This window comes from Gossypium hirsutum, chromosome D13 (genome assembly GCF_007990345.1).
Source record: "Gossypium hirsutum isolate 1008001.06 chromosome D13, Gossypium_hirsutum_v2.1, whole genome shotgun sequence".
In the NCBI taxonomy this organism is placed as follows: Eukaryota; Viridiplantae; Streptophyta; class Magnoliopsida; order Malvales; family Malvaceae; genus Gossypium; species Gossypium hirsutum.
In genome coordinates this window covers 49,824,355-49,838,288 of record NC_053449.1, presented here as the reverse complement: position 1 = coordinate 49,838,288, position 13,934 = coordinate 49,824,355, and the positions used below count along the sequence as shown (strand labels likewise).

Sequence of the window (13,934 nt, the reverse complement as noted above, 5' to 3'; positions counted from 1 at the left end):
AACCACTTTTGTTTGACTCAGGTTACATTTTAGTCACTTATGTTTGAAATGTTACGTTTTAGTCACTGAGTCGTTAATTGTCAACAATGGTGTAACGGTAAGTTAATGTGGCACGTTAAATCATCATTTCAAACGAAAATTTTAGGTTAAATTCTACAATTGGTTCCTATATTTTTTCATTTTCAACAATTTAAAATTTTTCTTTTATGTTCTTCTAACTTTTTTTCCCATTCTCTTATGCTTCTCCCTCTATTTTCCTCCCTTCTTCATTTCTTTTAACATAGTTTTTCTATGCTTTCCATTTGTAACTAGTCTACAAGCTCGCCTCACTCAAAAAAATTAAATTGTTCAAAAAATAAAATATAGAAAAACTATGTTGAAAGAAATGGAGAAGGGAGGAAAACAAAGGGAGAAGCATAAGAGAATGGAAAAGAAAGAAAGTTAATAAAACATAAAAGAAAAAAATTAAATTGCTCCAAACGAAAAAATATGAGGACTGATTGTATAAATTAACCTAGAATTTTTGTTTGAAATGATGATTTAACGTGTCACATAAGTTTATTGTTACACCGTTAATAGAAACTAACGGCTCAGTGACTAAAATGTTACAACGTGATAACATAAGTGACTAAAACGTAACATTTTAAATATAAGTGACTAAAATGTAACCTGAGCCAACCAAAAGTGACTATTTTGGTAGTTTAACCTAAAATAAATAAATATTTTTGTAATTATTCAAAATTTAGGATCATTTTTATAAAAAAAATCATAAAAATTATAGTTCTACGACGTGTTAATCTTTTAAACATTGTGTAAATTTATTTTTTAAATATTTTACGGTTACTTAAAATATGATTTGAAATTATTTATATTTTTCATTATCTTATAAATAAAAAAAATACGTATATTTCAGGTGCAATAAAGCTATTAAAAAAGTAGTAGTGCAGCAAAGAAAAAGATATAGATTGTGGTTGGAGGCGTGGCCATCACTTATTTTATTATATCCATTGCCATTTATGTCGTTGAGTTGGAGACGAAAGTTCCTATTTTGTATGCTTGCTTTGCTGGAGACAATGGGTCCTTTGAAAGGACATTCCAGTTTATTATCCATTATTATATAAATTTCGACCCATTCAATCTTGTTGTATAATAAAAATCAAAATTACTTATAAAATAAAAAAATATTATTAGTGAACATATAAAAATCTTTATATTACCAATGTACCAAGTATTCTATAATATTAATCAATCAAATTAAAGAAACACTTTAAAAAATCTCCATACACTATCAAGAAAATTTATAGGGACTAGTACACAATTTAAGGGTGATCATAGCATAATAAATTTGCAAGGTTAATGATTATATAGTAGACCAAGTGAAGTAAGTAGTTTTTTAAAGTTTTGAAGATTGATTTTTTTTAGTTACATCAAAGATCTAATACAATGTTGTATAATTAGAAGAATAAATAAGTTTTAACACTCTTGAACTCACATATTTTTGTACTGATAATAATGTCGCTAACCGACTTAAGATTCAATCAATGACCAAGATGTAACTTTAATCAATCATTAGTGACTAAATTTATGGTTTAGGGTAAATTATACCCATGGTCACTCTAAAATAAAGTTTGTTCTATTTTGATCACTTCGACGTTTTTTTTTTCAATTTAGTCACTCTAAATAAGATAATTGTGCGTATTAATCACTATCGTCAAAATTTTCATTTTCTTTTAATGGATTGCTGGGTTGGCACATTAGCACATTGAGTGACTGACATATGACATTTTTTTGTTAACTTTTGACTAAAGTTTAGGGACGTCCCTATAATTAGTCCAAAACTTTTTCTCCTAAACTTTAGTTGAAATTCAATAAAAAAATATCACATGTCAATTATTTGATGGGCATTAGCAATTTGTTAAAAGAAAACATAAATTTTAATGATAATAACTAATTCGCATAATTATCTTATTTAGAGGGACTAAATTAAAAAATAAAGTTTTGGAGGGTAGAAAATAATAGAGATGTTATTTTAGAGTGAGAATGGGTAGTTTAGCCTATAGTTCATTATTACTATTTTTACAGTATGATGATTTGGTCTATAATTAAGGGAACGTGTGTTGTGGTTAAGACTTTAATTAACCCTAGATTTCCCAGGAAATTGGGATTTCAATCATTTTCGTTTCTTTATACAAAACTGAAAACCCTGATTGCGCAAGGATTTAAATTCCGCCACTGGTATAAATTGTTGGTGGTGTTGTTTACTGTGGATCAGACAGAGACCCATTTGCGCGCGCGCTGAACCATACGGCCTGACGGGGGTCCCCAAACTCACCGTCACCGGCTCCGCCTTGTCCCTTTCGAGGCTCCCTCGTATGGTTTGAAGAAGAAAAAACCCAATAAAACTCTGAGAAATACCCTCTTTGTTTCTTTCCTTTTCATATCGCTCTGTCAAGTAATTTGTCCTGAAGCCCATAGAAGTTTAACCCTGAAGGAAGTATCTGGGCCACTAGCTTCCTCTAGTACCCACTTCGCCCAAACTATAGCCACAATCCCTTGAGAAAACAGACACCACACTACCTTCTCCTTCACTCCCCTTTTATCAATTTAGTATATATATCTCCTACACCAGCTGAAAATAAAAATCAAGAGCAAAGGTTGAATCTTTGGGTGGCCACTAGGTGTTTGGTGATAGAACTCAGAGAGGTTGGATATTTGGTTAAGGTAGTTTGAAGGTGGGTTATTTGAATTTCGGGGGGTAACACCCAAGGTTACACATTGTGGACATCACGGCTATATACAAAGTTTCTCGGTCTCTTTTTCATGTCCGAGCTGTACGACGTAAGGGTTGTGTGATTGAGAGCAACCCTTCGCCGCACGGCGGGCGTGGAGCTTTGCCTTCCGAAGGCGGCAGTCCTTCCGATCTCCTCTTCCTTGCTGGTGGTGGGATTGTCTTTTAGAGTTTGGGTACCCTATTTTTAGCTAGCTTATTAGTCTGTAAAATATTACTATCGAAGAAGCTTGTTTTTCGTTGTTTTTTGGGGTTTCCTTTATTTGATCTCTTATTGGATAAATAAAGAAGAGAAGTAGTAGCAAGGATGATGCAGCTCAGTATTAAGAGGGTTCCTACTGTTGTTTCGAATTACCAAAAGGATGAGGCGGAAGAGACTGCTCGCCGGAGCGGTGGATGTGGGAAGAATTGCCTTAGAAGCTGTTGCATTCCAGGTATCTGTTAAATTTACTTTTTGATCCTTGCTCTGTTGGATAAATTTTGATAGATGTATTTGAAGAACTGGGTTTTGGTTTATAGGAGCAAAGCTTCCTTTATATGCTTTCAAGAAGGAGAGTGAAAAAGATGCATTTGAAACTGAAAACAAAGAGCCTCCAGTTGCTTTTCTTGATTCTCTCGTTCTTGGGGAGGTAAATTTTATCATTAAGCTTGTGGTGAATAAGCTTTAAGACCATTGTTATCAATTTATGATTAACGACTGTTGTGTTTACAAATAGAGAGGTTAAAAAATACTTTATGGTTTTATGGTAGTGGGAGGATCGCATGCAAAGAGGGCTCTTTCGATATGATGTCACTGCCTGTGAAACCAAGGTCTTCTTTTCGGCTCCTTTTCGATTCCCTTGCTTCACTTGTTTATCTGAAATTGGAAAAACCATAGATTTTATGGTTAATCGAGTTGTTGGTACCTTCTAAAATTTCTCTGTTTATGGTTCTTTAGGTGGTTCCTGGTGAATATGGCTTTATTGCCCAGCTGAACGAGGGCCGCCACCTTAAGAAGAGGCCAACTGAGTTCCGTGTAGATAAGGTTCTCCAGCCCTTCGATGGGAACAAATTCAACTTCACCAAAGTCGGACAAGAAGAGGTGCTCTTCCAGTTTGAAGCAAGTGAAGATGGCGAAGTTCAGTTCTTCCCAAATGCTCCCATTGATGTTGAGAATCACCCAAGTGTTGTTGCCATAAACGTATGTTAGTGTACTTATTTAAACTGTTGAACTAACTGGTTGATGAAGAAAGCTAGACTTGTATGGTTAAACATTGTTACAATTTGACAGGTTAGTCCTATTGAATACGGACATGTGCTGTTGATCCCTCGAATTCTTGAATGCTTGCCTCAGAGGATCGACCGTGAGAGCTTTTTGCTTGCGCTCTATATGGCAGCTGAAGCTGGGAATCCGTACTTTAGATTGGGTTACAACAGCTTGGGTGCATTTGCTACAATCAATCACCTGCACTTCCAGGTATCTAACCTCCCAACTTGGTACTATTCATGTACTTTTTAAACTGTTAAATAGATATAGTTTATGTCCAATCTGAAAAGAGAAGGTGGTTTTTAACTATTGCAATTGCTGCAGGCTTACTACTTGGCTGTGGCCTTTCCCATTGAGAAAGCTCCTACCAAGAAGATAACCTCTCTGAATGATGGAGTCATCATCTCAGAGCTTTTAAAGTATCCGGTCAGAGGTGTTGTCTTTGAGGGTGGTAACACTCTTCAAGACTTGTCTGACGCAGTGTCTGATGCGTGCATTTGCCTTCAAGATAACAACATAGCATACAATGTCCTCATCTCTGATTGTGGACAGCGGATCTTCCTCCTTCCTCAGGTAACAAAGTAGAAGCAGCATGGTTAGCACCATTTTGATCATGTCCATCATAACTGTTAGTGCTTACAATTGAATTTGGAATGTCAATTGAACCAACAGTGTTATGCTGAGAAACAAGCTCTTGGGGAAGTGAGTGTAGAGCTTTTGGACACCCAAGTGAACCCGGCTGTGTGGGAAATTAGTGGTCATATGGTGTTGAAAAGGAGGAAGGACTATGATGAGGCGTCCGACGAAAATGCTTGGAGGTTACTTGCAGAGGTATCTCTCTCTGACGAGAGGTTTGATGAAGTGAATGCACTTATCTTTGAAGCCATTGGCGGTGGCAAAGATGCAATTGAAAATGTTGAGGAGCCTGATACCAAAGCTCAATCTATTGAAAAAGAGAATGGCATCACCGAAACTTCCCACCATGCTATGGTGGCTGGGACACAACAATGCCTTGTTCTGCAGTAGCATTTCATTAATAGAACCCTGTACCTTGCAGGTACTGTTTCCACAATATCAGTTTAGTTGGAATTTCTATGGATTATGGCTGGCACTGGTAGCCTAAATAAGCAAACTCAGTTTGCACTGTTGCTATCGACTTTGTTGAAACTGCTATATGCTTATTGGCTTCATGATGTACTACTTGTTTGGATCATGAAAAATACAATTTAATGTTTGCTATTATCTCATATTTTAATATTGAGTACACTATGTTTAGTAATTTAATCAAAAGTGAAATATTATATTTGCACATGGATATCTGACATTGACAAGTAGTTTGTGGACAGGAGACTGACTGCATACATATTGGGAAAGCTTTTAAAATATGTTGCAAGGCCTACTTTTCTTTTCATATATTTCATTTTTATTTGTTTGGTCATCAATCATTTATTTCTTTATTTATTTCTCGAAATCAATATTAAATCTTTTCACACCACTCAACATTTCTAATCTACTCTACTTCTGATTAAAAATTAAAATCACAAACTGATTTTTTTAAATTCAAATTAGTACTTAAATTTAAATTATTAAAATATGACATATGACATTAACAATTAATACTATACCATACGACATATGACATACTCATATCACATTTATTCTAACCTTATAATTTTTAAAAAACTTCTAAATATTTATATATTTTAAAATAATATGGATATAAAAACTCATAATTAAAAATTAAAAATGTATAAAATTACTAAAAAGAACACGTCCTCAATGAATCTCAACAAATTGATGATTAGAATCTAAATATAATCTAAATAATTATTTATCTAGTTTCATTCTCAAAATACAATAATTTTTATTTTTTAAAAATCTTTATTTGTTTTATTAATACTTGACACGTGATTCAATGTCATCACATTCTATACTAAAGAGATAAAGTATGTGATGAAATTCAATGCAAGTACCAATTGAATCCAAAATAAAATATATTATAATACCAACCAAGTGTAAGTTGCGAAGTATAACCCTTTTCTGGTTGATTAGCCTGTTATCAATGTGACATCGAACACCCTATACCAGTTCTGATGTTAGTAATCAGAAGCTTAAGGAAATGCCCGGCAATGGTGATTAGTGAAGCAATAAGAAAAAACAGATAAAAGAATTTTGTCAGCACAGCTTTCCATAAACACCCATATATGCATACTACTCAAAATATCCACAAACAGTCACCAAACATATAACAGACAGCACCACATAGTTTATGCTATGTTACTCGGACTCCAAGATGAATGCCGGGTATAAACAGATGCCCAACACGGGTATGCTCCATCTGTTTTTTAAGGAGAATAAAACCCATGTCGACTAAACGAGTCAAACATGAATTTTTTTAGAAAAATGAAGAGTCCAACCAACATAGGTTTTAGAGGTTATATTTAATAGATCCTGATTTCGTAAGTACTACCGTTTAAATCCTACTGCATTACGTAACCTAAAAACTAGCTACTTAGGCCATAGCACCACCAGTTTGATGTAGCATTGCATCTATTTCATCCCCTTCTTCCATTTCCAACTGTAGCAACAAAAACACATAAAAACTAAGAAACAACAAATAAAACAATGTATACATATATATATAGAGAGAGAGAGAGAGCGAGAAACCTCATCTGGAGTTTCCTCCACTCGCAGACGGCGGCCATCAAACAGGAAAGCAATAGAGTTGAAATCCACTGATTGCCGATCACAGTACGCATTCATCAGCTTCTTCAGTTGAGTACTTCTCTTAATCCTAAAAAACACTTCATTCCCATCCTATAACAAGCAAATATGTGAATAAGCATTTTGAGTAACATAACATAAAACATTATTTCAACCCAGCAATGCTCTGCAACATAATCTAATCTAACCGTACAGTAACAACAATGTTCCCAAAATGTTGTCTTTCTTATTAAGGGGTTTCAAGCATAACCCTTTGCAGTAAACTGTTTGAATTACCAGCCTGTGCTCCGTGAGAGACAATCATGAATTCACGAAAACAGCACATAGAGATGGCATTATTATAAATGATAAAAAAAGAGTTTAATTCTAAACACACAAAATATCATAGAAAGACAATCATACAAGCGTTCACTCTCAACATTTCAATAAAAGTTTCTTCAAGTATACTATAACGAAGAAATGAGCATACTATAGCAGTTAAAGAAAATAACTTTGAAGAATTAATTCATAAATTTTCTAATTTAAGGTAAACAATAGACCCCAAACCATTATAAATCTAGCAAAAAAAAAGCCCTAAAGTAAGATCTTTCTTGTATTATAAAAAAATCATTATAAATTTAAAAACCCACAAACCACAAAAAAAAAACTATTAAAACAATAGGGGGGAATTGGGAAATTTTCCAACCTGGCCTTTCACTTTAAGATTAATGTGAGCCGTTTGATCAGCGGGTTTCTTGTCTTCCTCTTGGTTGGTTACGCCTGACATCTTGTTCTTCTACTTCTTGGATATAGTGTAAGGTCCGATTAGGGTTAGGTTCGGAGCTCCGAGTTAGCGATCGATTTCTTTGTTCGGCCTGGCTGGAGAAACACGCGATCGCTTTGGAAGGAGAATTTCGTTTATATATTGGTGGTTATCAGAGAAAGTAATGGACGGTTAGAACTTGGAATATTTTAGGTCGAGATGGATCCCACGGACTAGAAATCTTTTGCTTCCTTATTTACCAACGTTGTCGTTTGGATTGAGGTTCTTGATTTTAAAAACACTTTTTTTTTATAAAATAATAACAATTACATATTAATTGTAGTATCCTAAGCTAGAGAAAGAATTCTCTCTTCGTAATTGATTCGCTACACTAAAAGTATATCCTAAAAAGCATGTAAACCAACAGGAAATTGTTTCATCAATCCAGCAAGAGCATGTGCAATTGTATTGGCCTCTCTCGAGACATATTGGATAACTAACCTCCGTTGTCTTCGACACAATTCAATAATTCTTATAGCTAAATCTCTATCCTGAACGAAATCAGTAGCAAGAACTTAAAAAATTAAATATAGATGTATGAGTGGTTAATTAGATAAAAAGACTGATTTTAAAAGTTAATTATGGATTCAGGCCGTTTTCTTCAAATTTAAGGAAATAGGCTGATTTTGGAGAGAAAAACTGAAAACACGTTCTGTAGGAAGCATTTTCTGCTGAAGTGGCAACCATGGAGCTAAAAGTGTGCCTTGTAGGATTTTTTTTTCCATCTAAAAATTGTTTTTCTTTTTGTGTGTTGGTGTTGGAAATTTGGAAGAAAAATTTATTTGTGTTTGTGTTCGAGGTAGACATTGTGATAGTTTTAAGGTATGTTTGAGTTCACGGTGATGCAAGGCGCTTAGAGACCTACACATTTCATCTGTCGTGTAGGGATGTAACCATCACCTTAGAAGCCTATTACATTCACTACACCAAAACAGGCTTTTAGCGGCGTTTTTAGTCCAAACGACGTTAAAGATCGAGCATTAGCGGCGCTTTTTGGAAAACGCCGCTAAAAATTAAGCATTAGAGGCATTTTCCAGAAAGCGCCGCAAAAAACCTAAGCCCAACAACGCCGTTTTCTGAGCTTTCGGGGCTTTAGCAGCATTTTTAAGAAAGCGCCGTTAATGCTCAGGGCTTTAGCGGCGTTTTAAGGAAAGTGCCGCTAATTCTCAAGGCTTTAGCGGCGTTTTTGAGTAAGCACTGCTAATGCTCAGGGATTTAGCGACGTTTTTAGGAAAGCGCCGCTAATGCTTAGGGCTTTAGCGGCATTTTTGAGAAATCACCGCAAAAAGTTGTGCAGTACGACTTCGTTTAGTGTTCACCTTTGGCGGAAAGTTTGATAAAACGACATCGCTTATCTTGAGGTTTACTTGTATTAAAAAACACTGCAAAAATGATAATTTTAGGGTTTAGGTGTTATTATAATTTAAAGTTTATCATATATGGTTTAGGGTTTTAGGGTTCATTTTATAATGTATTATAATTTAAAGTTTATCATATATGGTTTAGGGTTTTAGGGTTCATTATATAATGTTTATTATTTTGGGATTAGAGTTTTGAGTTTAGGGTTTATGATGTAGGTTTAGTGTTTTGGGTTTAGGGTTTAGGAGTTTGGTGATTAAGATTTAGTGATTATTATAATTTAAAGTTTATCGTATATGGTTTAGGGTTTTAGGATTAATCATTATATAATGTTTATTATTTTGGGATTAGAGTTTTGAGTTTAGGGTTTATGATGTAGGTTTAGTGTTTTTGGTTTGGGGTTTAAGATTTAGGGTTTGGGGTTTAGGCCAGTTTAGTGTTAAGAGGTTAGTGTTTAAGGCTTATAAGATATAAAAGTTTACTGTTTTAGGGCTTGATGTTTATGGTTTACGGTTTACGGTTTACTGTTTATAATTTAAGGTTTACAATGCATGGTTTTGGGGTTTGAGATTTAGGATTTAGGGTTACGAGTTTTAGGGTTTAATTACTTTTTTGATACCGAATTCAAAAAAATTACAAATACTTATTGTTTTTTAATTCTTATTATGTTACTAGGGTTCTAAGTGACACGAATGCTTAGTTTATTAATTGAAGAATGGCATATATGTTATGATGAAACAAATTAATTAATTGTGTTATTTACATTAACCATTTATATATTCACTTAAAAATAGAGTATAATTTTAAAATTATAATACATTATTTGAATAACATAAATAATTAATAATTTTGAATATTGATAACATTTAAATTATAGACTCTCTAAGATTTATAAAATTTATAAAATTTTAACAATTAAAAATAATAAATCTGTATAAAATTTTTAAATAATATTATAAATAATATATATTAATAATGTCATTTTAATGTATCAATTAAAAATAATGTATAGAAGAATGTATGAAATTCATAAATCTATTAATAGTTTGAAAATTTATAAATAATATTAATAAAAAGTTAATTAGTAGCGACGTTTCCATGTAAAAACGCCACAAAATCTAAATATTAGCGGTGTTTGTTCAGAAAACGCCGCAAAAAACATATAAAAAATTAAACAAAACGGCACCGCTTCATTGACGAGTTAAATATTAGTGGCGTTTTTTGTCAAAACGCCGCAAATGTTAAAATAGAAAATGACGCCGTTTTAAACATAAATAATATTAATAAAAAGTTAATCAGTAGCGGCGTTTCCATGTAAAACGCCACAAAATCTAAATACTAGCGGTGTTTGTTTGGAAAACGCCGGAAAAAACATATTAAAAATTAAACAAAACGACACCGCTTCATTGATGAGTTAAATGTTAGTGGCGTTTCTTATCAAAATGCCGCAAAAGTTGTGAAACTAGTGGCGTTTTTTTGTAAGCGCCGCAAATGTTGAAATAGAAAACGATGCCGTTTTTAGCATAAATAATATTAATAGAAAGTTAATCAGTAGCGGCGTTTCGATGTAAAACGCCACAAAATCTAAATACTAGCGGTGTTTGTTCTTAAAACGCCGCAAATAACATATTAAAAATTAAACAAAACGGCACCGCTTCGTTGACGAGTTAAATGTTAGTAGCGTTTTTTATCAAAACGCCGCAAAAGTTGTGAAACTAGTGGCATTTTTTTGTAAGAGCCACAAATGTTAAAATAGAAAACGACGCCGTTTTTAACATACACTTTGAACCTTTCTACATTCAGTATTGACTTGAAAACTGGGAATCTAAGCTCAGAAATTGTGAATGGATCAAGTGGCACCTCATACCCTGACATGCAACATTAGGATTCAATGTTATATACACTTTGAACTTTTCTGCATTCAGCATTGACTAGAAAACTGGGAATCTAAGCTCAGAAATTATGACAGTATCAAGTGGCACCTCATATAGCATGCATCAAATGTTATTTTGATTTGTATCTTGTCTTCCTCATCCATAGGCATATGGTGTATTATAAAGAATCATTCAGTTTTTGGGTGTTTTTCACCATTCATAAATGTGGTTGGTTATAATAGACATTGAATGGTTCTTCATTAATTTAAAAATTTTCCAGGGAGTGCCTTAAGCTTATTCCACACGAGAAGTTTTCTTTTGCGAAGGTTATAATAGACATTGAATGTTTTTCACCAATCTCCCTCGGGTTCGGATCCCTAAACCCACCAATCGTATCTACAAGCAAGAATGCTGCCTCTCCTTCGATTCTCCGGTACTCTTTTTTTGTTGTTGTTATCTGTTTGTTTCTCGAGAAACTACTTGATTGCTTGTGACTGAAAAATACCATGTTGATAGGCTATTTGTTTTGACCTTTCAGTGTTTTCGAATTTGTTTTGTTTATGACAAAGTTAGTAAAAGTTAGATTTTTTTGCTTGAGTTTTTAAACTTTTTTTTAGGTTTTTTTGGTTCAAGATTTTTAAAGAACTATTAAATGTGGTTGAATTTTTTTGCAGAGGTCAGAAGGAGGATTATTTGTTGTTAATTGGTTGAATCTTTTTACTAATCTGCGGTATAATATGTTTTTTGGTCTTTGATGTTTGGCTGGGATATTGCATCTTTTAGAAATTAATCTTTGAGTAATTTGTACATCTTTGTGGTAGTCAAGCTGTTCTGCGGCAGGAGGTTTCCATTCCTGTCCGGTTTTACTCTAAAGAGGCTTCTCTCCCTAGTTTAAAAGAAGATGGTAAGTGTATATCAAGATGCTTGCTTTGCTTTTGACATTAATTTGGATCCCCACTACATGCTTCTCCCAGCTTGTATTATATATATTCTTGTGTAATGCAGGAGCTGCTACTATGAAATTATATTGTTTCAGTCTTATTTATTGATTGTTGGAGATATGGATGGATGGTTAGGATTATAAGTTATTGTTAAAGTTTTAATCTAGGAATAGGAATATAGGATTAAAGCTTTATTTGTAACTTAGCAGCTATCATCATTTTCACATCTCCTCAATGAAATTTTCATTCGGCTAAATACTTACAAGTTGAACACTAGTCGCTAAAACTTAAATTGCAGCACTTGAACTCTGTTGATATATTAGAAATTGTTTCCTTTTTTATTGCCATTCTTTGTTGCTTGTTGTCTTATTATGTCTTTTTTTTCTTCACTTTTTCACAGCATAAGCCCAAATCATGCGAGTTTCAAGCTCACAAAGGTGATAGAATCAAAGTGCACTATCGAGTATGTTGGCTTCAGCTTGATATTTTATTTTTGTACTATAAGTGCTCGCTTGACCCTTAAATGTAAGTAACAAATATTTGATTATGGATTGTGGTTCAATTTATTATTTTTACATTTTTTGGGGGGCTGGAAAATTGCTTGTTGATTCTTGCTTAAAATAAGAAACTGTTTGCAATATTAACTTGTACATTTGTGACTGAAAATGGGTTTTCTTTTTGAGTAGTTGTTGCTGTTCCTGATGGCTTTAAGGCATGGGAGATGCTGAAAGGAAGACCACATAATGTAGATCTCATTGTGACAAAAGTGGATTTGCCATCTATATCAGGATTTGCTCTTTTTACACTAATTATGGAGCATGATATTTGTAAAAGCATCCCTGTTATAAGTATGATATAAAAGATTCTTTAATATTTTCTAAACATTTGTACAATTATTAATTTATTATTTTAAATTTAAATTTAAATTCATTAATTTTTATATTTAGTTTTAAAGTTAAAATTTTCGTAGAAAATTTAAATCCTTAAAACATAATATAATATTTATCATAGAAATAAATATTATTTGAAAAAAAATTATTTTTTTAAAGATATGTTTTTAGCGGCATTTGTGTGAAAAGTGTCGCTAAAGGTCTGTTCTATAATGGCGTTTGTGGGAAAAGCGTCGCTAAAAGTCATGATCTATAACGACGTTTGTGGGGAAAATGCCGCTAAAAGTCATGATCTATAGCGGCGTTTGTGGGATAAGCGTCGCTAAAGGTCTTGATTTATAGCGGCGTTTGTGTAAAAGAGCCGCTAAAGGTTCTGATCTATAGCCACGTTTGTGTAAAAGCGCTGCTAAAGGTTTTGATCTATAGCGACGTTTGTGTAAAAGCGCCGCTAAAGATCCTAATCTATAGCGGCGTTTTGTGGGAAAAGTGTCGCTAAAGGTCATGATCTATAGCGACGTTTATTTCTAAAAATGCCGCAAATGTTTGTGACGTTGACAACAGTGGCATTTTTTGCGACGCTTTCAAAAACGCCGCAAATACTTTTAGCGGCGCTAAAAAGTGCCGCTAAAGGCATAAAAAACGCCGCTAAAAACCTCTTTTGGTGTAGTGATTGCAACTCAAGCTCCCAGTCCACGATGGTTATACGATCACGAGTTGAAGTATAACTAGGGATCCCAAGGACAGTGAAACAGTCGAGGGTTCAAGTATAACTCGGGCCCCAATTGAAAATGGTTATGCGGTCACAAGTTCAAGTTTCATGATACTGAAAAATGATGTTTTATAAACTCCATACATAAGTTTGAGATCATAATCATAAGAGAAAAAAATGAGCTTTCCAGTATAATCAACTTATTCTTTTTCTCCATCTCCATCAAATTAGTATCCTTAATGTAACAGCCGCCCGTCGAAGTCTCTGTATCTGGTTACTATTTGACATATAATTGGTAAAATAAGGATAGATATAAATAAGTAAAATGTTTGTTCTGACTAAGTATATAATTATGTGTATTGTGTCATTTGGCGAACTCTTTTGTTAAGTATCTGCCCAACCCAAATGCTTTGGGTGAACTTACTAAGTTCGCAGTTGTTTAGATTTGTTTATTATTTCAAAATGGTAATTTGGTTAGTTAAGTTGAGATTTAGTTAGAAAGAAACTAGACTACTATAGATAATAAGATTTAAATTATGTTATGTGCACTTAATCACGGAAACCAAGAGTGTTAGTGGAATTATCTGATTTTTTCACTAAT

At 33.5% G+C, this 13,934-nt stretch overlaps 2 protein-coding genes across 2 annotated transcripts; one reads left to right on the top strand and one right to left on the bottom strand.

Moving 5' to 3' along the window:
- Positions 1 to 2,109: 2,109 nt before the first annotated feature.
- Positions 2,110 to 5,276, top strand: LOC121225101 (GDP-L-galactose phosphorylase 2). Its single transcript, XM_041109036.1, has 7 exons — positions 2,110 to 3,222; positions 3,308 to 3,417; positions 3,539 to 3,598; positions 3,726 to 3,968; positions 4,059 to 4,244; positions 4,359 to 4,607; positions 4,707 to 5,276. Exons 1-7 carry the CDS (start codon positions 3,096 to 3,098, stop codon positions 5,058 to 5,060), a joined length of 1,329 nt encoding a protein of 442 aa, XP_040964970.1. The 5' UTR covers positions 2,110 to 3,095; the 3' UTR covers positions 5,061 to 5,276.
- Positions 5,277 to 6,219: 943 nt separating this feature from the next.
- On the bottom strand, positions 6,220 to 7,825 carry LOC107919729 (small ubiquitin-related modifier 1). Its single transcript, XM_016849114.2, has 3 exons — positions 7,444 to 7,825; positions 6,702 to 6,851; positions 6,220 to 6,612 (listed from the first exon to the last, which is right to left on the bottom strand). Exons 1-3 carry the CDS (start codon positions 7,522 to 7,524, stop codon positions 6,547 to 6,549), a joined length of 297 nt encoding a protein of 98 aa, XP_016704603.1. The 5' UTR covers positions 7,525 to 7,825; the 3' UTR covers positions 6,220 to 6,546.
- Between the last annotated feature and the right edge of the window lie 6,109 nt (positions 7,826 to 13,934).

Coding starts and splice junctions, on each gene's coding strand:
- LOC107919729 (XM_016849114.2), bottom strand. CDS start 7,524: ATGTCAGGCGTAACCAACCAAGAGGAAGACAAGAAACCCGCTGATCAA. Junction 6,852..7,443: donor ATCTTAAAGTGAAAGGCCAG/GTTGGAAAATTT, acceptor TGCTTGTTATAG/GATGGGAATGAAGTGTTTTT. Junction 6,613..6,701: donor TGGAGGAAACTCCAGATGAG/GTTTCTCGCTCT, acceptor TTGTTGCTACAG/TTGGAAATGGAAGAAGGGGA.
- LOC121225101 (XM_041109036.1), top strand. CDS start 3,096: ATGATGCAGCTCAGTATTAAGAGGGTTCCTACTGTTGTTTCGAATTAC. Junction 3,418..3,538: donor ATTCTCTCGTTCTTGGGGAG/GTAAATTTTATC, acceptor GTTTTATGGTAG/TGGGAGGATCGCATGCAAAG. Junction 3,599..3,725: donor TCACTGCCTGTGAAACCAAG/GTCTTCTTTTCG, acceptor ATGGTTCTTTAG/GTGGTTCCTGGTGAATATGG.